At 37.7% G+C, this 23,754-nt stretch overlaps 1 protein-coding gene across 1 annotated transcript; it reads left to right on the top strand.

Annotated features, from left to right (window-relative positions):
• The first annotated feature begins 2,158 nt into the window (after positions 1-2,158).
• On the top strand, positions 2,159-21,916 carry Ifi205 (interferon activated gene 205). Its single transcript, NM_172648.3, has 7 exons — positions 2,159-2,290; positions 5,432-5,716; positions 6,588-6,721; positions 7,228-7,386; positions 16,258-16,680; positions 18,767-18,955; positions 21,626-21,916. Exons 2-7 carry the CDS (start codon positions 5,452-5,454, stop codon positions 21,668-21,670), a joined length of 1,215 nt encoding a protein of 404 aa, NP_766236.2. The 5' UTR covers positions 2,159-2,290; positions 5,432-5,451; the 3' UTR covers positions 21,671-21,916.
• The last annotated feature ends 1,838 nt before the right edge of the window (positions 21,917-23,754 follow it).

Raw genomic sequence — 23,754 nt, 5'->3', positions numbered from 1 at the left:
ATGTACCACCTCCCTCACTATCAGCATTTCCCAACACAGTGAGGCATTCTCTATATGAACACATTGATATGTCTCCATCAGCCAAATCTATAATTTGCATGAGATTTTTTTCTCTTCATGTTGTACATTTTGTGGATTGGGGCAAATGTGTAACATTAGCATCCTATGGAGCCCATTGCCCTGGATATGACCTGTTCTTCTCCTTCCTCCAAGTCGATGTAATGCCTGACATTTTTTGTTGGCCTCCATCTACATGTTTGCCTTTCTACAATGACAATTATTTGGAACTTGATGTGAAGAAAGCATCTCTCCTCAGGCCCAAGCAAAAGGCTCCATTCTCCCAGCAAACACAGCCATTCGTTTGTATGGGTAAACTCCTGTCATTGGAAGAAGTACAGTTTCTTGTTGGCTTTAAGGTACTGTGCCTTGGTTGGTGGAAAGACAGTCTTTCAGTTGCTTGCAGATTTACCCTGATTGGTACAAATTTTCTTGGCTGCAAACAGGACATCCACTCACTTTTGAGTAAGTGGAAAACTTATCCTAGTTTAAGCCATGTTATTATAATATTAGGCTCCATTAAAAGTTTCACTCAACTAGCCTTTTCTTGCCTTTTGTTTCTACCTGGTAGAGAGAACTAAACTGGTAACCATAAGAAAGGTAAGAAAACAATGATCAGAAGAGAATAGAGTGCCATTCCACAGTCAAAACTCTGACCCATAATTTTTTCTGTCTGGAAAAACTGCAGAGATGGAAATGGAGACGAGCCCGAGGAAAAGAAGATCTAGATACAGGCCCAAAGTGGGATCCAGCTCAAGGGGAGGTCCAAGGCCTGACACTATTACTGAGGCTATGGAGCGCTCACAAAAAGGGACTTATCATGACTGCCCTCTGAAAGACTCAACAAGCAGCTAGTCAGATGCAGATATTGGTAGGCAGCCAATGAACAGAATCTGCTGACCCCTGAGGTTGAATTAGGGAAAAGCTGGAAGAAGATGAGGAGGAGGGTGACCCTGTAGGAGGACCAGCAGTTTCAATTAACCTAACCCCCCCGAGATCTCTCAGACACTGGACCACCAGCCAGGCAGCATACACCAGCTGATAGGAGGCCCCCAACACACATACAGCAGGGGACTGCCAGGACTGGTTTCAGTCAGAGATGATGTACCTAACCCACAAGTGACTGGAGTACCCAGGGAGTTTAGAGATCTGGTGGGGTTGGGGTTGGAGGGGACATCCTCATGGAGTCAGGGGAGCAGTGAGGAGGTATGGGATGTAAAATAATAAGAGGGTAGACCAGGAGGGGAATAAAATCTGAAGTGTAAAATAAAAGAATAATTTAAAAAAGAGAGAGAGAAAATAGAGTGGTGGAAGTGGCATAGAGGTGTCAGGGATAAAGACAAGCAGGGCTATGAAGAGCTGAAGCCTGAGATACTGTTGACTGACTTCCAGGTGCATACCGAACAGCTACCAGTCCTTAAGGGCCAAGAATTCTAGCACCTCAGTCAATGAGATATGACACCAGCCACTCTCAAGGTCCCAGAATCACAAAGGCACTTCCTGTTTGTTACTATCTTTCACCTGCTGCTTCCAGAAGTTGATTATAAACTCCCAAATTCTGAGCTGGCAGTTGTGGTTAAATCCCAGAACCATAAATCTCCAATCCAAAACCTCTCTAACTTCTGAAGGGTTTGGTGCTTGTAAATCCTGGATGTGTTAGACTATTTCCTAGGCCTTGAGTACTTTATTGCAATAAAAACTCCGACTCAGCGGTCCATGACTCCTATCTAAGTAGAGCAGAAGAACCTTGGTCAGGGAGTTTTAACACCTTGATCTGGGTACACCATGTATGTGAGTTTTGTGTCTGGTGGCCAGTGTATATATGACTGCTACAAAAGTCAAAAGGTTAGGACTTTCTTATTTAGTGAGATTCAACAGAAAAGAATGTGAGCCTGACTAAGCTGTGATTTTTTTTTCCCATAGTGACCACAGTGTTTAAGGGAAGCTAAGAGGTTTCCCAGGCCAGGGAAATTGAAAGCTATGAACAAAACTGGGAGGAGGCCTGGCTATTTCAGCACTCCTCACCCGAGGGAGACAGCACAGTGAGAGACACCCAGTGCTGCTCAAGAAGTGAAACAACTCTGAGAGTGTCCTAACCACTGGTGTCTTCATTTATACCCCATTTTTCACTTTCTCAGTTACTGAATTATCTGCCTACCTACTCAAACCAAGCAGGCCACTTCTGTTGTTGAAGATCTCAGCACCTGTACATTGCTGCCGAAATTCCAGGGAGGTGAGTCCTGTCTGTTTCTTAAATATATGATCATATCTATCTGTGGAATATAAAGGAACATAGAAAAAAATCAGTATTGGAGTTGGGGGGGGGGCGGTAGCCAGGGCTAGTACCAGCTGCACTCACAGCCTTGAACCTGCTGTAGCTGGTTTCTGATGCTTCACTAGGAAGATGGCAGATGACAGAATAAAGATGCCATCCCTATTCCCATAACTTTTCATGAGTTAGTGTTTAACACTGGTCTTCAACTATCTTCACTAGAGAAGGCATGGGAGCAAGGTGTTTGTGGTGAATGACTGTGTAAAAGACCAGACAGAAATGAGAAAAATGATAACTAAAATAATGTTAAATGAAAACCACACTTCAACATGAATATAGTATCTAGTTTTGTGAATATACAAAACTGAGATTTATACAAAACATGAAAACTCATTATCCTATAGAAGAAAATGTTCCAGTTTTGTGAATAAAGTTATTTAAATAGAGTGTCTTGACATTTTTATGTTTAGCTCTCCTCCTAGCTCCCTTATGTATGAGATGTTAGAGACAATATTTGCCATACTCTGTTCTTCATTCCACTCTGGAGGTGAACTCTAGTGGGCTAAAGTTAAACTTGTTCACTGTTACTATTTTTTTCTCAAATGTTTCAAATTTTTTATCGTGCTTTGCTTAAATTTTCAGTAGTTGAGATATGCATAAATTTGAAACCATAGTCATGATTACTCAGTGTCGTATTTGTTTAAATTTATGTTATTGCTTGTTATTATTATTGTTGTTTGAAAAATAATTTCATTATTGAATCCTGGTTTGCCTGGAAAGTGGTGCATAGCTGAGGCCAGTCTCAAACTTATACTCTCTGCCTCTGCCTCTGCCTCTGCCTCTGCCTCTGCAGCCCTTGAATCATAAACATCCACTACCATGTCCCTGTTAAATGTCTATGATTAATTTTGTATTTTACTACATAGTACTATTTACTGTCATGGGAGTAATGTAGTTATAAAACTAAAATCTGTTATAATTTGGTAATTATATAATTAAAATGGTTTCACTTTTCTTGGTTTGAAATCTTTCACTACTAAGCAGTGAGCCTCCAGGTTTTATGATAATTTCTTGGATGGTCCTTAGCTATATTAATGGAGGATTTTGGTGTCTTTAAATTACTCTTTCAGCATCAAATTTTTCTAATATTTTTGAAATCCATTAAATAGTATTTTGTCAGCAATCCCAAGGTATTCTTTTTTTTCTAAACCACTTTAAAAATTGTCTCATTTTGTGCTTTTGTTTTGTTTTGATCTGTTTTATTTTTATTTTTTTTTGACAAGGTCTCACACTATGTAACATTGCTCGGCTTAGAACTGACTATGTCGACCACGATGGCCTCAAATTTAGAGATTTTTAACAATCCCTGCCTTCTAAATGCTATATACTTTTATATTTTTATTTTAAAAGAGTTATTATTTTTCTACCTTATAGACCTTTATAAGGCATACTATAAAATCAATGTGCATATATAATGGGTAGTAGTCTAGTCCAAGTAACAAGCACTTCCACATCTTCAAAAATCACTAATTGTATGTGTTAGAATTTCATATTATGGGATGAGACTTATGGTGTGTTTTGATGTCCTTTATTAAACTTCTTCATGTTTCCCCTGTCGCTGCCTCTTCCTCATCTCTATTGACCACTCTTCCATTTCATTCTGCAAAGTTTATTTTTGTAAACAACTGAAACATGATGTATTTGTGTCCCTTTATCTGCCATGTTTTACTGAAAATATTTATCTCCAGTTTCGTTCAAACTCATTCAAACTCCAAATGGCAGAAATTCATTGCTGTGAATGGCTAATGAATACTTGATGTGTGTTTTGTAGGGGAGTGAGCAGTTATATACTAATCTCAGTATGTATGTGGAAATCACAGAACAAATTTGAGAAGTTGTTTCTTTATAAAAGTTCCGGGGATCTAATCTCAGGCTATAAGGCTTGCACAGCAGATACTTCTCCCTGACCTCTTAATGTCTACTTTCCATGCAACTGTTTTGTTTGTTTTGTTTTGTTTGTTTTCATTTTTGTAATAGGGTCTCACAATCAAGAATGAGCGTGTGTTCCTGACCCTTCTCTCTCTACTTCCCCAATAGTGGACTTTCATACATGTACCATGCTACCTGGGTTCTCATTTTCTTTATAACTCATCCAATAAAAGATATTTAGCTTTATTCTGTGTTTCAGCTATTGTGATTAATAATGCAACAAATATGCAAGTGTAATTGTTTTCTGTGTATGGCTGTTTCATCTCCATTGGTTATATAACTAGTTTTTGAAAGGAGTGGAACACACTGGTTGTTCTTTTTGTATTTAAAGTATTTCTATATTATTTTCTATCATGTGTTCACACTAAATTATATTTCTTCCAACAGTGGGTTACATTTCCTGTTTCTCTGAATTCTTTTTAGAATTTATTTCTTCTCTGTTTAATAATAAACATTGATCTGCATATAACATTATATATCACTATAGCTTTTATTTAAATATTTATATAATTTTATGCAACTTACTCTGAAGATTTGAAAAACTGAACCATTTTTAAGAATGTATGTTTAGTAATTTTTAATTTTTCTTTATTCCTAACCATTTAATCCAGGTTTAAAGTAAAAAATCAAATCACTTTGTAACTTACACCAACTCCCCAATTTCTTCCCTCAACACATTCCCCCCATCCAATCTCAAATCTTCTTTTGAGTATGTTTGTGTAAGATAATCCACTACACCTTTGGTACAAGGAGTCAGGATCTGACAGACAGTTAACAAGGGAAAGGTTCAGGTACCTAAAAGGAAGAGAAGAGAAGCCACAAGCCAACACTCCCAAGTTCTTGCACAGAGGCATATCTCCAGACAACTATTCATCACAACTACACTTGACCCAACTCAGCTATCATTATTAATAACACAGATCATTTTAAAGGTTTTTCTAGTAAGGCAATTGTTTTCCAATATTCCTTGTAACATAAACAGCTACTATGATGCTCTCTTTCTGTGAACATACCTATGTGCAGTATTTCCACATAGCTCATTCATTCCCATAATCATGTCTTTTTAAAAAATTTCTGAATACATGTACAATATATGCGAACTTTTTCTTCTAGTATAACCAACAACTTGAAAGATGGAGAATGAATATAAGAGACTTGTTCTGCTGGAAGGACTTGAATGTATCAATAAGCATCAATTCAATTTATTTAAGTCATTGATGGTCAAAGATTTAAATCTGGAAGAAGACAACCAAGAGAAATATACCACGTTTCAGATTGCTAACATGATGGTAAAGAAATTTCCAGCTGATGCTGGATTGGACAGACTGATCAACTTTTGTGAACGTGTACCAACTCTTAAAAAACGTGCTGAAATTCTTAAAAAAGAGAGATCAGAAGGTAACATGGAACAAACAACCCCTATCCCACCTGTGTCTTACTGTCTCTACTCCCTTCATAACCTTGAAGTCCACACATAGCTGTCATATCTCCGGTTTACACCTCAAAGACCATGGCCATATTGGTCATTTGGATTGGCTGCTGAGGACGTTCATCTTCCAGTGGTTATTTATAATTTATGGAGTATATTTGATGCATGCATTAAAGACAAAAATAGAAGTTGATCAAAGATTGGGGTTTCAGATGTAACATAGATGTTCAAAAGTAAGAAATTCCAAATAAAAAATTATGTTATATTTAAATATATATATATAAATCATCTCACCAGTTCTATTAAGAATACTAATCTATTTATCCTCTTTATTAACAAAAATAAGGATATATTTTGATTAAACATTGCCCTAAGAAGGCACGAGGCAGCACTGCCTTTCATAAAATTATTGAGTTGGGTAATAAATTTTAGAAAGTTTTAATCACATTTTATAAGTTTATGTCAGATTTCCTTTTACTTGTATCTATTATTTGAGTGTATTATACACAAAACAAATCAATGTGATAAAATTTTGTATTTTAAGAGAATGTAGGAGAATGGGAATGAGGATAGCTTGGCTGAGGTACATGGGAATCACAAACATGAAGGATTTTCTCATTTTCTATGGGACAGGTAAGGAAAACTGACTAATGGGAGATGGTATCAAAGCTTGTGCCTTTGGTGCTATGTCGCTAGAGTAAGCTATGGACTTAGCATCGATATAAATGCAGCAGAGAGGAAATGCTAGAAATACTGATGGTCCCTAGACCATCTATTTTGCTAAATGCTGGCTTTCTTTTTTATGCATTTGTTGTGATAAAAATAATCTCCCTATCCTAGTAACAGAAGAAACATCACTGGAAATAAATAGGCAAGAAGCAAGTCCTGCAACACCTACATCAACTACAAGCCACATGTTAGCATCTGAAAGAGGCAAGACTTCCACAACCCAGGAAGAGACTTCCACAGCCCAGGTGAGCCTGAGGAACAGTGGTGGCCTGGCAGTGCAGACAGGCAGAGGTGATTTCTTCCCCCAACCCCTGCTCAGTCTATAATGTACTTATTGCCTTATCAGCTTCTCTGCAAGTTTTTATTGAAGCTCAGAGGATAACTGATCAAGTAGCATTAATATGTGTTTATTCCTACTAGAAATCTCATGAACCTGAAAAGCAGGTAGAACGATGGTTGTTGCATATTTACACAAACATAGTTTTCTAATTCAAATTCAATTATGTTCTACAATAGAAGTAATAATAGAAAAATCATTCATATAGCTTTTCTTCTCCATTTGCTTGACAAAACCACTTATACACACATTTTTATGACTATTAATGATAAAATTTTAGACCTGACCAGAGGGTGGGTGCTACTCCTTCAAGTTCCCAACATATTCAGGCATAATAAATCTACTAACTAATAATGAAAATGCACTCTGCTCAACTGATTAGACTCATTAACAGGGCAATGGCTATACTTTCAGAAAAGGAAAGGTATGAGTGAAGAAAAGACTGACGTGAAGAAGATCAAGGCATCTGGGAAAGCAGATCAGCCTCCCTGTTGTGAAGGACCCACAGCCACATGCCAGTCACCAATATCCCAGGTCTCATCTTCGGCTTCATCTAACATTCCTTCGGCTAAGGTACAAGCTTTCTGTTCCCTTTCATTTCTTCAATCCACATATCAGGAACAAGTCTTGAAATTCTGACCATGTCCCCCACTTCTCCCTGAGATTTAATTAGTCAAACATACACAGATACTGGATATGATAAAGATCATCATACAAGGACAGAAACAGATGCAAAAAATATGTAATACAGATATAGAATTGGCTGACTCATACACAACCTTTCATTTAGATAGACTGTTTAATGAACTTGTTTCCTCTGTCAATGAGGAGTTTGTCTGCTTGTTTTGATCCCAGGTAAGAAGAGGCAAGCAAAGAGTCAGAAGCAATGGACTCCATTCTCCTCTCTGTACTCTCACATATCTTTCTTTTATACAACTAACCTGTTAACTTTTTTATAATACATATTAGGGTACTCACTTCTTCAAAACACTTAACACATTGTACAGCGATTCCATCTTAAAGGGATATAAGTGTCGTAAACCAATCCTCTGAATTCAAATGTTGGTACCTTGCTCTAGCCTTAATAAATCCCTCCAGAACTCCTATCCGTGCTGGGTTGGAAATCGATAATGCTTAACTAAATAATATACTCTTGTATTATTACCAGTTATGACACAGAACCAATGTTTGTTTTCCACTTTGCTGTGTATTTCTTAAGACCATGATTTTCCTATTTTTCCTAGAGATACGTATAACCTGATATTTCTTTGAATGCCAGAAATGTGAAAGGACCATCATATCTAAGGAGGGTAGATGAAGGTTGTCTTGTCCAGTTAAGGCTCTGATAGATATCTGGTGAGGCTTAGAGATCACAAAACAAGTAATACAGCTGAAATCAGAGTAACTAAGAACTTTTGATTGAGATTAAGGCCCATCTCAAGAGATGGAACCCATACCAGACACTGCTAAAGGCATCAGGAATCTGAGACTAAATAGGTCATGTGCCTAGGAGAAAACCTACAACTATTATTCTACTAAAGGAACATAGCAATAAAATGAATCCTAATGACATGTTGCCATACCTATAGAGCCGTACCTCACTCACCTCTCATCAAAGATGCTTCTTGCCAAAGGTGGCAATTGACACAGAGACCCACAACTACCTTATGTGCATACTGTGAGAGATTTTAGAACAGTCATTCTTCAATGGTATACCTTTATCAGATCTGTCTCCTCAAGACCCAGGGATCTACATGAAAGGGAAGGATGATTCCAAGGGAATAGTTATTCTTTGTATTTTTTCATATTTCTTATAATTGTATAGAATAAGCTCTAGTATAACATGTTACAATAGTTACTAGTCTCTTACTTGTTTTTCCAATTTTACATATCAGGACTGTTTTTCCAAGTCCTTAAACTATAATGAATATAAAATTCAAGGACTACATCATTATTTGTGTTTCTCTATTGATTGATTAACCACTACCTCAAACTCAATTTCTCCTTCAGTGAATATTCTTGAAATGTGTGCCTTAATGCCCACTTTGTAGTTTTCATGATAGCCCACTAATTTATTCTATACATATCATATAAATTTCTTTCAATTTGAATCAAGTTATTGCTATTTCTGTACATATACAAAATCACCACCACTAATTGTATTTTTTTTACTTTATACTAATTGGTTGCACCTATCAAAAAATTAGATGCAAATATACACAAATTATTCTTAAGTGATGACTGTGTGTGGCATGCTAGATCAGACTATTTACATCTCCGTCAGTTTGTGGAGACAGCACCACTATCTCCATATACTCAAAATCTACAAAGTTCATAGCTTTTCATTACTTTGCATATTGTCTTATAGGTAGACAATTTTCTCTCCATTAAAATACTCCATTGAAATCCAGGGAGCTCAGGCCACTATACAGAAAAGAGATCAGATCCTACCAATATTTCTCAGTTTCCAGAAATCATTGCTGTTGAGGAATGTTACTATATCTATGTTTAAGGACATGACTCTAACCAAAGTAACTCTACTTGAGCCTACTTAAAAGAAAGGACTGTGAGCAAGCTAGTATTTTTGATCATTTAATAATAGAAGATTGTTATATCTTGTGGATATTGTGATTTGTATCCTCAAAATTACCGACAGTGAGTCCAGTGGTAACTAAAGACCTGTGATACCTTTAAGGTATGTGATAATTATTCTCTATTTTCAACAAAATTTAATTTTCCACTTTTATCTGATTTGGCCATATTGTAAAGATTGTGTTTGAATTAATTATATTTTTACTTAAGCATGTCATAAAATTGCTCTCAACAGCATGTGCTCTGTTTATGTTCAACACTTTTCTTTTTTTTTTTTGATTCTTTTTTCCATTTTTTATTAGGTATTTAGCTCATTTACATTTCCAATGCTATACCAAAAGTCCCCCATACCCACCCACCCCCACTCCCCTACCTACCCACTCCCCCTTTTTGGCCCTGGCATTCCCCTGTACTGGGGCATATAAAGTTTGCGTGTCCAATGGGCCTCTCTTTTCCAGTGATGGCCGACTAGGCCATCTTTTGATACATATGCAGCTAGAGTCAAGAGCTCCGGGGTACTGGTTAGTTCATAATGTTGTTCTACTTATAGGGTTGCAGATCCCTTTAGCTCCTTGGGTACTTTCTCTAGCTCCTCCATTGGGAGCCCTGTGATCCATCCATTAGCTGACTGTGAGCATCCACTTCTGTGTTTGCTAGGCCCCGGCATAGTCTCACAAGAGACAGCTACATCTGGGTCCTTTCGATAAAATCTTGCTAGTGTATGCAATGGTGTCAGTGTTTGGATGCTGATTATGGGGTGGATCCCTGGATATGGCAGTCTCTACATGGTCCATCCTTTCATCTCGGCTCCAAACTTTGTCTCTGTAACTCCTTCCATGGGTGTTTTGTTCCCACTTCTAAGGAGGGGCATAGTGTCCACACTTCAGTCTTCATTTTTCTTGAGTTTCATGTGTTTAGGAAAATGTATCTTATATCTTGGGTATCCTACGTTTTGGGCTAATACCCACTTATCAGTGAGTACATATTGTGTGAGTTCCTTTGTGAATGTGTTACCTCACTCAGGATGATGCCCTCCAGGTCCATCCATTTGGCTAGGAATTTCATAAATTCATTCTTTTTAATAGCTGAGTAGTACTCCATTGTGTAGATGTACCACATCTTCTGTATCCATTCCTCTGTTGAGGGGCATCTGGGTTCTTTCCAGCTTCTGGCTATTATAAATAAGGCTGCGATGAACATAGTGGAGTATGTGTCCTTCTTACCAGTTGGGGCATCTTCTGTATATATGCCCAGGAGAGGTATTGCTGGATCCTCCGGTAGTACTATGTCCAATTTTCTGAGGAACCGCCAGACTGATTTCCAGAGTGGTTGTACAAGCCTGCAATCCCACCAACAATGGAGGAGTATTCCTCTTTCTCCACATCCACGTCAGCATCTGCTGTCACCTGAATTTTTGATCTTAGCCATTCTGACTGGTGTGAGGTGGAATCTCAGGGTTGTTTTGATTTGCATTTCCCTGATGATTAAGGATGTTGAACATTTTTTCAGGTGCTTCTCTGCCATTCGGTATTCCTCAGGTGAGAATTCTTTGTTCAGTTCTGAGTCCCATTATTTAATGGGGTTATTTGATTTTCTGAAGTCCACCTTCTTGAGTTCTTTATATATGTTGGATATTAGTCCCCTATCTGATTTAGGATAGGTAAAGATCCTTTCCCAATCTGTTGGTGGTCTTTTTGTCTTATTGCCGGTGTCTTTTGCCTTGCAGAAATTTTGGAGTTTCATTAGGTCCCATTTGTCAATTCTCGATCTTACAGCACAAGCCATTGCTGTTCTGTTCAGGAATTTTTCCCCTGTGCCCATATCTTCCAGGCTTTTCCCCACTTTCTCCTCTATAAATTTCAGTGTCTCTGGTTTTATGTGAAGTTCCATGATCCACTTAGATTTGACCTTAGTACAAGGAGATAAGTATGGATCGATTCGCATTCTTCTACATGATAACAACCAGTTGTGCCAGCACCAATTGTTGAAAATGCTGTCTTTCTTCCACTGGATGGTTTTAGCTCCCTTGTCAAAGATTAAGTGACCATAGGTGTGTGGGTTCATCTCTGGGTCTTCAATTCTGGTCTATTGGTCTACTTGTCTGTCTCAATACCAGTGCCATGCAGTTTTTATCACAATTGCTCTGTAGTAAAGCTTTAGGTCAGGCATTGTGATTCCACCAGAGGCTCTTTTATCCTTGAGAAGAGTTTTTGCTATCCTAGGTTTTTTGTTATTCCAGATGAATTTGCAAATTGCTCCTTCTAATTCGTTGAAGAATTGAGTTGGAATTTTGATGGGGATTGCATTGAATCTGTAGATTGCTTTTGGCAAGATAGCCATTTTTACAATGTTGATCCTGCCAATCCATGAGCATGGGAGATCTTTCCATCTTCTGAGATCTTCTTTAATTTCTTTCTTCAGAGACTTGGAGTTTTTATCATACAGATCTTTCACTTCCTTAGTTAGAGTCGCGCCAAGATATTTTATATCATTTATGACTATTGAGAAGGGTGTTGTTTCCCTAATTTCTTTCTCAGCCTGTTTATTCTTTGTGTAGAGAAAGGCCATTGACTTGTTTGAGTTAATTTTATATCCAGCTACTTCACCGAAGCTGTTTATCAGGTTTAGGAGTTCTCTGGTGGAATTTTTAGGGTCACTTATATATACTATCATATCATCTGCAGACAGTGATATTTTGACTTCCTCTTTTCCAATTTGTATCTCCTTGATCTCCTTTTGTTGTCGAATTGCTCTGGCTAATACTGCAAGTACTATGTGAAAAGGTAGGGAGAAATTGGGCAGCCTTGTCTAGTCCCTGATTTTAGTGGGATTGCTTCCAGCTTCTCTCCATTTACTTTGATGTTGGCTACTGGTTTGCTGTAGATTGCTTTTATCATGTTTTGGTATGGGCCTTGAATTCCTGATCTTTCCAAGACTTTTATCATGAATGGGTGTTGGATCTTGTCAAATGCTTTTTCTGCATCTAACGAGATGATCATGTGGTTTTTGTCTTTGAGTTTGTTTATATAATGGATTACATTGATGGATTTTCGTATATTAAACCATCCCTGCATCCCTGGAATAAAACCGACTTGGTCAGGATGGATGATTGCTTTAATGTGTTCTTGGATTCGGTTAGGAGACTTTTATTGAGGATTTTTGCATCGATATTCATAAGAGAAATTGGTCTGAAGATCCCTATCTTTGTTGGATCTTTCTGTGGTTTAGGTATCAGAGTAATAGTGGCTTCATAAAATGAGTTGGATAGAGTACCTTCTACTTCTATTTTGTGAAATAGTTTGTGCAGAACTGGAATTAGATCTTCTTTGAAGGTCTGATAGAACTCTGCACTAAGCCCGTCTGGTCCTGGGCTTTTTTTGGCTGGGAGACTATTAATAACTGCTTCTATTTCTTTAGGGGATATGGGACTGTTTAGATGGTCAATTTGATCCTGATTCAACTTTGGTACCTGGTATCTGTCCAGAAATTTGTCCATTTCATCCAGGTTTTCCAGTTTTGTTGAGTATAGCCTTTTGTAGAAGGATCTGATGGTGTTTTGGATTTCTTCAGGATCTGTTGTTATGTCTCCCTTTTCTTTTCTGATTTTTTTAATTAGGATTTTGTCCCTGTGCCCTGTAGTGAGTCTAGTTAAGGGTTTATCTATCTTGTTGATTTTCTCAAAGAACCAACTCCTTCTTTGGTTAATTCTTTGAATAGTTCTTGTTTCCAATTGGTTGATTTCACCCCTGAGTTTGATTATTTTCTGCAGTCTACTCCTCTTGGGTGAATTTGCTTCCTTTTTTTCTAGAGCTTTTAGATGTGTTGTCAAGCTGCTAGTATGTGCTCTCTCCCGTTTCTTCTTGGAGGCACTCAGAGCTATGAGTTTCCCTCTTAGAATTGCTTTCATTGTGTCCCATATGTTTTGGTACGTTGTGGCTTCATTTTCATTAAACTCTAAAAAGTCTTTAATTTCTTTCTTTATTCCTTCCTTGACCAAGGTATCATTGAGAAGAATGTTGTTCAGTTTCCACGTGAATGTTGGCTTTCCATTATTTATGTTGTTATTGAAGATTAGTCTTAGGCTATGGTGGTCTGATAGGATACATGGGACAATTTCAATATTTTTGTATCTGTTGAGGCCTGTTTTGTGACCAATTATATGGTCAATTTTGGAGAAGGTCCCTTGAGGTGCTGAGAAGAAGTTATATCCTTTTGTTTTAGGTTAAAATGTTCTGTAGATATCTGTCAGGTCCATTTGTTTCATAACTTCTGTTAGTTTCACTGTGTCCCTGTTTAGTTTCTGTTTCCACGATCTGTCCATTGATGAAAGTGGTGTATTGAAGTCTCCCACTATTATTGTGTGAGGTGTAATGTGTGCTTTGAGCTTTACTAAAGTGTCTTTAATGAATGTGGCTGCCCTTGCATTTGGAGCGTAGATATTCAGAATTAAGAGTTCCTCTTGGAGGATTTTACCTGTGATGAGTATGAAGTGTCCCTCCTTGCCTTTTTTGATAACTTTGGGTTGGAAGTCGATTTTATCCGATATTAGAATGGCTACTCCAGCTTGTTTCTTCAGACCATTTGCTTGGAAAATTGTTTTCCAGCCTTTTACTCTGAGGTAGTGTCTGTCTTTTTCCCTGAGATGGGTTTCCTGTAAGCAGCAGAATGTTGGGTCCTGTTTGTGTAGCCAGTCTGTTAGTCTATGTCTTTTTATTGGGGAATTGAGTCCATTGATATTAAGAGATATTAAGGAAAAGTAATTGTTGCTTCTTTTTATTTTTGTTGTTAGGGTTGGCATTCTGTTCTTGTGGCTGTCTTCGTTTTGGTTTGTTGAGTGATTACTTTCTTGCTTGTTCTAGGGCATGATTTCCGTCCTTGTATTGCTTCTTTTCTGTTATTATCCTTTGAAGGGCTGGATTCGTGGAAAGATATTGTGTGAATTTGGTTTTGTCGTGGAATACTTTGGTTTCTCCATCTATGGTAATTGAGAGTTTGGCCGGGTATCGTAGCCTGGGCTGGCATTTGTGTTCTCTTAGTGTCTGTATAACATCTGTCCAGGCTCTTCTGGCTTTCATAGTATATGGTAAAAAGTCTGGTGTGATTCTGATAGGCCTTCCTTTATATGTTACTTAACCTTTCTCCCTTACTGCTTTTAATATTCTCTCTTTATTTAGTGCATTTGTTGTTCTGATTATTATGTGTCGGGAGGAATTTCTTTTCTGGTCCAGTCTATTTGGAGTTCTGTAGGCTTCTTGTATGATCATGGGCATTTCTTTCTTTATGTTTGGGAAGTTTTCTTCTATTATTTTGTTGAAGATATTAGCTGGCCCTTTAAGTTGAAAATCTTCATTCTCATCAATTCCTATTATCCGTAGGTTTAGTCTTCTCATTGTGTCCTGGATTTCCTGGATGTTTTGAGTTAGGATATTTTTGCATTTTGTATTATCTTTGATTGTTGTGCAGATGTTCTCTATGGAATCTTCTGCTCCTGAGATTCTCTCTTCCATTTCTTGTATTCTGTTGCTGATGCTGGCATCTATGGTTCCAGATCTCTTTCCTAGGGTTTCTATCTCCAGCGTTGCCTCGCTTTGGGTTTTCTTTATTGTGTCTACTTCCCCTTTTAGTTCTAGTATGTTTTTGTTCATTTCCATCACCTGTTTGGATGTGTTTTCCTGTTTTTCTTTAAGGACTTCTACCTGTTTGGTTGTGTTTTCCTGCTTTTCTTTAAGGGCCTGTAACTCTTTAGCAGTGCTCTCCTGTAATTCTTTAAGTGACTAATGAAAGTCCTTCTTGATATCCTCTATCATCATCATGAGAAATGTTTTTAAATCTGGGTCTAGATTTTCGGTTGTGTTGGGGTGCCCAGGACTAGGTGGGGTGGGAGTGCTGCGTTCTGACGATGGTGAGTGGTCTTGATTTCTGTTAGTAGGATTCTTACGTTTGCCTTTTGCCATCTGGTAATCTCTGAAGCTAGCTGTTATAGTTGTCACTGTTAAGAGCTTGTTCTTCAGGTGACTCTGTTAGCCTCTATAAGCAGACCTGGGAGGGTAGCTCTCTTCTTAGTTTCAGTGGGCAGAGTATTCTCTGCAGGCAAGCTCTCTTCTTGCAGGGAAGGTACCCAGATATTTGGTGCTCGAACCGGCCTCCTGGCAGAAGTTGTGTTCCACTCGCTAGAGGTCTTAGGATCCCGTGTGGAATCCTGTGTGGGCCCTTGCGGGTGTCAGGCGACTCTGCTGGCGAGGTACCCTGGTGCTCGAGTGGAGTGGGAGGGACTTGTGCCCCAGGTCAGGCCCAGGTAGTCTGCTTCCCTATGTACTGCAGTCTCAGGTTCAGCGCGATTGGATTGGGGCAGGTGCTGTGTCCCACTCACCAGAGGTCTTAGGATCCCTTGGGGAATCCTATGTGGGCCCTTGTGGGTGTTGGGCGAGTCTGCTGGCCAGGTACCCTGGGGCTCGAGTGGAGCGGAAGGGGCTTGTGCCCCAGGTCAGGCCCGGGTAGTCTGCTTCCCTATTTCCTGAGGTTTCAGGTTCTGCTTGATTGGATTGGGGCAGGCGCTGTGTTCCACTCACCGGAGGTCTTAGGATCCCATGGGGAATCCTCAACACTTTTCTTCATGTTAGAAAATAACTATTCTTTCCAGTGAAAGTGTTTAAATGTCAGTGGATGGAGACCCATGCTTTAATTCATTGGCCTTTTGGTCAACTAAAGAATTCCTGTTTAGATTATCTTCAGTTTTAAAAATTCATAAAAATTATTAGGAACAATGTTGAGATTGAGATTTGTCTCATGTAAAGGTTAATTTGTATTTCTGCTAAACTCATATGTTTATATCCCTGTATTTGTTCAACACAGAACCAAAAATCACAACCCCAGAACCAGAACATTCCCAGAGGTGCTGTTCTCCACTCAGAGCCCCTGACAGTGATGGTGCTCACTGCAACAGACCCGTTTGAATATGAATCACCAGAACATGAAGTAAAGAACATGTTTCATGCTACAGTGGCTACAGTGAGCCAGTATTTCCATGTGAAAGTTTTCAACATCGATTTGAAAGAGAAGTTCACAAAAAATAATTTTATCACCATATCCAATTACTTTGAGAGCAAAGGCATCCTGGAGATCAATGAGACTTCCTCTGTGTTAGAGGCTGCTCCTAAACAAATGATTGAAGTGCCCAACTGTATTACCAGAAATGCAAATGCCAGTCCTAAGATCTGTGATATTCAAAAGGGTACTTCTGGAACAGTGTTCTATGGAGTGTTTACATTACACAAGGTAAGGTGTGAAAACTTGTCTTTTAACCTTCTACATCAACACCTGGAAACAAATATTGTCCATAATAATTTTTCATTTAGTGCTTAATGACAGTATTGCAACACAAGACTCTACCTTGTCTAGGGATAAAAAGAGAAATCATCAAATAGATTAGGGAATAAGATTGGGTGATCTCTTAACACTCAATTCCCTAAGATAGATCTGAGAGAACTCTCTGGAAATGGTGTACAAGATACTTCCTTTTACTACTTACAAATACCTACCCTCAGCCACAGTGAGCAGGAATGTGAGAGGGCACAGGTTGGTGTCATGCTAACAGTTTGTATTTGAAGCTCTACGCAAATATACAACACTTATTAATTTCTTCATTTTGTCAGCTATATGGTTCTTTAGTCTGTCTTTTTTTAAAGCTCCTTGTGGGGAACTTTTTGGATAGCATTGGAAATGTAAATGAAATAAATACCTAATAAAATAAAAAATAAAAAATAATAAAATTTTAAAAAATGGGAAAAATCCATTGTTTTATAGCACACTCTCCAGAGACTATGAATATGAACATAGTTGAAAAGTTTATGGGTTATAGCTTGAGTAACGTTTAATACAGTATAAATTGGAGACTGTTTCAAAAATTACCTGAACAAGTGTGGATATTGTAACAACTTTGTAGTCATAAGTACATTAGATGGATAAGTGCATCCTCTTAAACTCATAACCATTCAATAAAACAAATTGACTATCTCTACATGTAGCAGGTTTAATCATTTAAACCTGATCAATTAATGTATTATTTCTGATTAGCTTGGCAACTGACAACTATTAAATGAAATGACATTTTGAAGGCAAATCAATATACATTTCTACATTCACTAGATTTAGAAATTTACTAGATATATACAAACATCTCATTTGTGCATCAATGGCAAAATTCAGGCTTTCAGAATTCAGATAAAAACTGATAACTTTGGTGAACTCAACAAATGTCCTAAAAACTTTATAGGTTTATTTCTTCTTAGTCTGTCATTTTTTAAATTCCGTTTTAAAACCTCCATTGCTTTATAGCATACTATTTACAGATTATGCATATAAACACAGTTGAAAGATTATGAGTAATAGCTTGAGTAATTGGGGACATTGGCTTAATAGGACATGATATTGTAGAAAGGTAGGAAGAGAATCTAAGTGACTAAGTTATTGGAATCTTAACCCGTTTTGAAGATTCCCTGTAACCTATTGAATGAACGAACATAAGGAACAAATGTCAATTCATCCCCTTACATGCAGAAGATAGAAAGAAGGCTGCTCAAAGTTCTGATTCCCGTGACCTCAGGTAATTTACTGGGAATCCAGGCTGTTGAGGAATAAGAAGCGGTGGAAACAGGCAGAACATTTATTGTCCTAGCACTTCCAGGAAGAAATCCCCAAATCTAGAAAGCAAATCATTACAGTTGTAGAGAACTGGCATGAGGAGACTGCTCCCAGCTTGCTAGCTGTGAGGAAACCTGGGATCTTTGTCACTCTCAGAAGAATGAGTGAGGAGATATACTTTCTCAAGGAGGGAATCCTGCTGTTCTGCCAAGTAACTGCAATCCTGAGGAAATGGCCTTGTTTTTCCTTCTCTCATGAGAAAGTAACTGTGTTTATAGATTAACTGAACATCATACCTCAGAGGTGGACTTCAGGCAGATGTCTCAGGCTGCAAGGAGGTTTGGGTCACTTTAAACCAAGATAAGCTATTGCTAAGAAAACAGCATCTGGTGGGAAACTGGAAACTGTGGGAAAATCTTTCTTCTGCTTTGCCTTTAAAAGAAGTTGGAACTTTGAGTAACTGTGCATTAGCTGACTTGATTGTATACCAGCTATGTCCTCATTAATGATGCTCTACCCTTGGGATACAGACACACTAGATGATGCCAATAGTAATAAAACTTCCTGGGTAAGACTTCACTGAATATACATGTTTCCTATGTCTTTAACAGGCTTCATATTCTCCTATTATTTCTTCTAGTAAATGATCTTTTTGAATGTATAATAGTGAATGTAGATAAGATAACTTTTCAGAAAATGAATGCTAATTTTACTTTTCCAGAAAAAAGTGAAAACACAGAACACAAGCTATGAAATAAAAGATGGTTCAGGAAGCATAGAAGTGGTGGGGAGTGGACAATGGCACAACATCAACTGTAAGGAAGGAGATAAGCTCCACCTCTTCTGCTTTCACCTGAAAAGAGAAAGAGGACAACCAAAGTTAGTGTGTGGAGACCACAGTTTCGTCAAGGTAGGATGTAGACAGCAAATGGATTTTCCAAAAAGGAACTTGACTTTTGCTTTAAGACTCTGAACATGAAGTGTTTAATATGTTACATAGACAGTTCTGTGTCTGGAGAAACAAATTCAGATGATGCCCTTATACTCATTTCTAAGGGGAAGAGTTTTATAAACAGATATTGGAGAAATAATCCAAAACTTTTATATATTTGCTAAATAACACGAAGTATGAAGAAGTTAGAATGACATGGAAATAGATTTCCATGTGATTAAGAACAAGGATGTTGATAAATCAAATATGCTTTGAACATCAGCTTTAATCATTAGGAGTTGGCTGATCCCGGGGAAAGTTGAACATTAAATCAACATTAAGAGAGGAAATGACTGTCTATTCGTAAGTTATCATGGTCTCTAGCACATCATGAGAAATTTGTGGTTCTATTTTCTTAACTCTGTGAAGAAATGAGAGGAAATGAGAGAGAGAGAGAGAGAGAGAGAGAGGGAGAGAGAGAGAGAGAGAGAGAGAGAGAGAGAGAGAGAGAGAGAGAGAGAGAGAGTTAGTTTGAAAATATACCAAAGTTTGGATTACCACTATTAATTCAACTACATATGGAAGAGAAAGACTTTGAGAACATGAGGCCAAAGAATTGCTTAAAAGGTTGGAGAAATGTTGCATTGTCAGAAATAAGAAAATGGATTATTCATTGTCCAATAGGTAAATGTTGAAAGGTTTTATAGGGATAAAAGCTTAAACATTTTGACACAATAGTAAAAAGAATTTTGTACCTGTCTTGAAAATTTGTCTTACAGAGAAACATTTGGAGGGAGAAATATTAGTTAGACACAACTACCAGTTATTCTATGTAATGTATTATATATTAATATTATATGTTGAGGAACTTTGTAAACTGCTTATAAAATATTAGGCAGTATGAAAATCACCATAGATGTACACCATTAAAACTTGCAAAGACTACCACTTTAAAAACCAGGCAGCTACTTTACCAACACATTAAAGAAGTTATTTAATAATTGTATTAAACAGAGGAAAAATAAATGAGCCTTTGATCAATGGAGGTATCCACTGCTTAAGAATAAAAGGACCCTGTGGTTTTATTACAGCTTGGGAATGGTAGTGAAAAATAAAATACATTCAAAGAACATCGAAAACAATTGAGAGATAACATTATGAAACTGGATAAATGATACTGATACTAAAATTGGGAAAGAAGAAAATGACCTATGGCGGGCAGAAATATGTTCAGATATTGTTCATTCCCAGCTGCCTATAAGAAATTTAGTAAATATCTCTAAATCTTTATAGAGACTTAGAAATCTATAGAAATAGATCTGAAATAGAAACAAACTTCATGTGTATTTTCAAATTTAGGGATACTTGACAAATCTTGTACTTGTACTATATTTAAAAAGTGTATGATAAATGTTACATTTATACTAAGAGAGAACACCCACCAAATATTTACTATTATTTGGGACTTTAAACAGCAATAGAGATAGCATTTCCATTTCATAGATGTAACTTCAAATACTCAGAAATAGTTACTGACAAAGACAATGAGTAGTGGAACTGAGATCCACCTAGGCTACTGTGTGGAGATACCTAGACAAGATGAATATGCAGATGAGTGAAGGCAGTTATAGATCCCAAGATTGGGGAACAATAGCTAGAGATAAAGTGCACTCCAAAGTAAGATAAACAAAGGAAGCACCTAAGATACATTGAAAGCTGCATGAAACCCAGTTATAGAACATTTAAAAGAAGAAGGGGGTCAGAGTCAACATAGTTCATGACAGACATAATTATCAAGGGGCTCTTGTGAAATAAATACGTTGAAACATAAGAATTGGCTTTAACACAATACATACCCTATATACAGCAGTCCAAATACTGCTGCAGCATTTTGACACAGGAACATATGCATTAGTTGTTCTATTTTCAAGATTCATCAATGCAAGAATACATCAGTTCCCACTGAACCTAATAACTCAGCCCAATAGAAAACCAAAGCTTCATGTAGTTTTGCTTTGGTATTTTGTTTTCCTTGTTTGTTGTTGTATTTTGTTTTTCTTTAAAGATTTATTTATTTGTTTATTTTACATATTAACTAGTACACTGTCACTGTCTTCAGACACTGCAGAAGAGGGTATCAGATCTTATTACAGATGGTTGTGAGCCAACATGTGGTTGCGGGGAATTGAAATCAGGACCTCTAGAGGAGCAGTCAGTGTTCATAACTACTGAGCCATTTCTCCAGCCCTGTTTTGTTGTCTTTGTTTTTGTTTGTTTGTTTTTGTTTTGTGGGTTTTTTTGTAGTCTAATTAATGCTTCAAACAAGATAAATCAATCCTTTTTCTTTTTGTTATAATTCCTCTCACCATATCTGGGAACAAGTTAAACTACCCAAATAAATTCAAGTTAACTCAAGTTAAATGAAAAGATCTATCTCTTCAAGGGCCACATAATCAGAAATGGGTGGCTCAAAATAAGGCAATACAATGAAGGAGATAAAGCAAAGAGGATCAGCAGCCTTTCAGAAGGCAAAAGGTTTTATATGGCCCTTGAGTGGAATAGGCACGGATGGGTGACTGGAGAAAAATAAGCAGTGCTTTATCTCAATTGCTTGGATCTTATTGAATCTCTCTCCCTATCTATTTTAAGGTCACCAAGGCTGGGAAAAAAAAAGAAGCATCAACTGTCCAGTGAAGCACAAAAAATGAAGAAGAAAATGATTACCCAAAAGTTGGAATTAAGGTAGAGATGCCAAAATAGAAATGTCACCTCTAAATGACAGCTTTAGTAGTATATCCAACCATTGATTAATCTTCATACCTGATTTCTGATTTTGTGTTTTCATTTGAAAAAAATTCTTATTGTTCTGTTTTTCTATGAAAATAAAATTTGATTTCATTTCTCTACTGTAAAAATAATAAACATGTCTTTTTAAAGGGACATCATTACAAAGTGCAGTGTGTCATTTGTTTAATTCATAAGTGATCTGTTTGAAAGTGGTAGATGCTCTGTGGACAAATCTGTCAGAATGCATCAGATTTCATCATTTTTGAATTCCAGTTGGACTTCCAGAGTATAGTCTATTAAGATACTCTCCCACTCTGTGGTCTGTTTTATCTCTCCATGAATTGTTCTCTTTGCTATCCACAATTTCTATACCTTATGGGGTCCCATTAATCAATTGTTGATCTTAGTTCTTAGATGAACAAAGTCCTATTCTAAAGTTGTCTATTGTGAGAAACATTCTTGTTGTCTTTTCTTTATTGAATATTTTCTTTATTTACATTTTCAATGTTATTCCCTTTCCAGGTCCCCACCTCCAAACCCCCTATCCCATCCCCTCCCCTGCTGGTTCTATGAGGGTGTTCCCCCAGCTATCCACCCATTCTTGCCTCCTCATCCTCATATTCCCTACTCTGAGGCATCAATACTTCAGAGGATGAAGGGCCTCTTCTTCCATTGATACCTGACAAGCCATCCTCTGCTACATATGTGGCTAGAGAAATGGGTGCCTCCATTTTTACTATTTGATTGGTGGTTTAAGTACCTGGGAGCTCTTGTGGGTCTGGTTGCTTGATATTTTTGCTCTTCCTATGAGGTTGCTAACCCCTTCTGCTCCTTTGGTTCTTTCTCTAACTCCTCCATTGGGGACCTTGTACTCAGTCCAATGGTTGGCTTTGAGCATCCACCTCTGCATTTGTCAGGCTCTGGCATAACCTCTCAGGAGACAGCTAAATCAGGCTCCTGTCAGCATGCATTTCTTTGTATCCACAATAGTGTCTGCAATTGTTCACTATATATGGGAAGAAACCCTAGGTGGGGTAGTCTCTGGATGGCCTTTCCTTCAGTCTCTGCTACACACTTTGTCTCCATATTTGCTCCTGTGAGTATTTTGTTCCCCTTCTAAGAAGGACTGAAGCATCCACACTTTGGTCTTCCTTCTTCTTGAGCTTCATGTGGTCTTTGGATTTTATCTTGAGTATTCTGAGCGTTTGGGCTAATATCCACTTATTGTTGTCTTCTTAAAAACACGCGTTTACCACATAAGATATTTAAAGCTAACTCTATATGGAAACACTAAATGAAACAGTCTTTTGGTTATTCACACAGAGAGTAACACACAGGCATGTACTATGTTTTGTGTAGCATGTTGCACTTTTAGCTATAATGAATTGTACTGTGTTCTGTGAAATGAGTATATGAAAATACAAAAAGTAATGATGAAATGTGTTCCCATACCAAAATAAAGCAATTGAAAAGCAGTGTGTCCTAAATTCAGTGTGAAGATGTAGTCACAGCAGCTTTATTTTGAGAAACATTCTTGTTGCATGCTAAAGAACACACATTAACCACATAAGGTTTTTAAAGCTAAAGAGAAGAAGAAGAAGAAGAAGAAGAAGAAGAAGAAGAAGAAGAAGAAGAAGAAGAAGGAGAAGGAGAAGGAGAAGGAGAAGGAGAAGGAGAAGGAGAAGGAGAAGGAGAAGGAGAAGGAGAAGGAGAAGGAGAAGGAGAAGGAGAAGGAGAAGGAGAAGGAGAAGGAGAAGGAGAAGGAGAAGGAGAAGGAGAAGGAGAAGGAGAAGGAGAAGGAGAAGGAGAAGGGAAGGAGAAGGAGAAGGAGAAGGAGAAGGAGAAGGAGAAGGAGAAGGAGAAGGAGAAGGAGAAGGAAGGACAAGAAGAAGAAGAAGAAGAAGAAGAAGAAGAAGAAGAAGAAGAAGAAGAAGAAGAAGAAGAAGAACAAGAACAAGAACAAGAACAAGAACAAGAACAAGAACAAGAAC

This window comes from Mus musculus, chromosome 1 (assembly GCF_000001635.26).
Source record: "Mus musculus strain C57BL/6J chromosome 1, GRCm38.p6 C57BL/6J".
NCBI classification, from domain to species: Eukaryota; Metazoa; Chordata; class Mammalia; order Rodentia; family Muridae; genus Mus; species Mus musculus.
The sequence above is the reverse complement of the archived record's forward strand: the minus strand, read 5'-3'. Positions and strand labels throughout refer to the sequence as shown.

What these genes read in the sequence shown, in the direction of transcription:
- Ifi205 (NM_172648.3), top strand. Translation starts at nt 5,452, where the DNA reads ATGGAGAATGAATATAAGAGACTTGTTCTGCTGGAAGGACTTGAATGT. An exon ending in TAAAAAAGAGAGATCAGAAG is followed by an intron (nt 5,717 to 6,587) that starts GTAACATGGAAC and finishes TCCCTATCCTAG; the next exon opens with TAACAGAAGAAACATCACTG. An exon ending in CTAACATTCCTTCGGCTAAG is followed by an intron (nt 7,387 to 16,257) that starts GTACAAGCTTTC and finishes TGTTCAACACAG; the next exon opens with AACCAAAAATCACAACCCCA.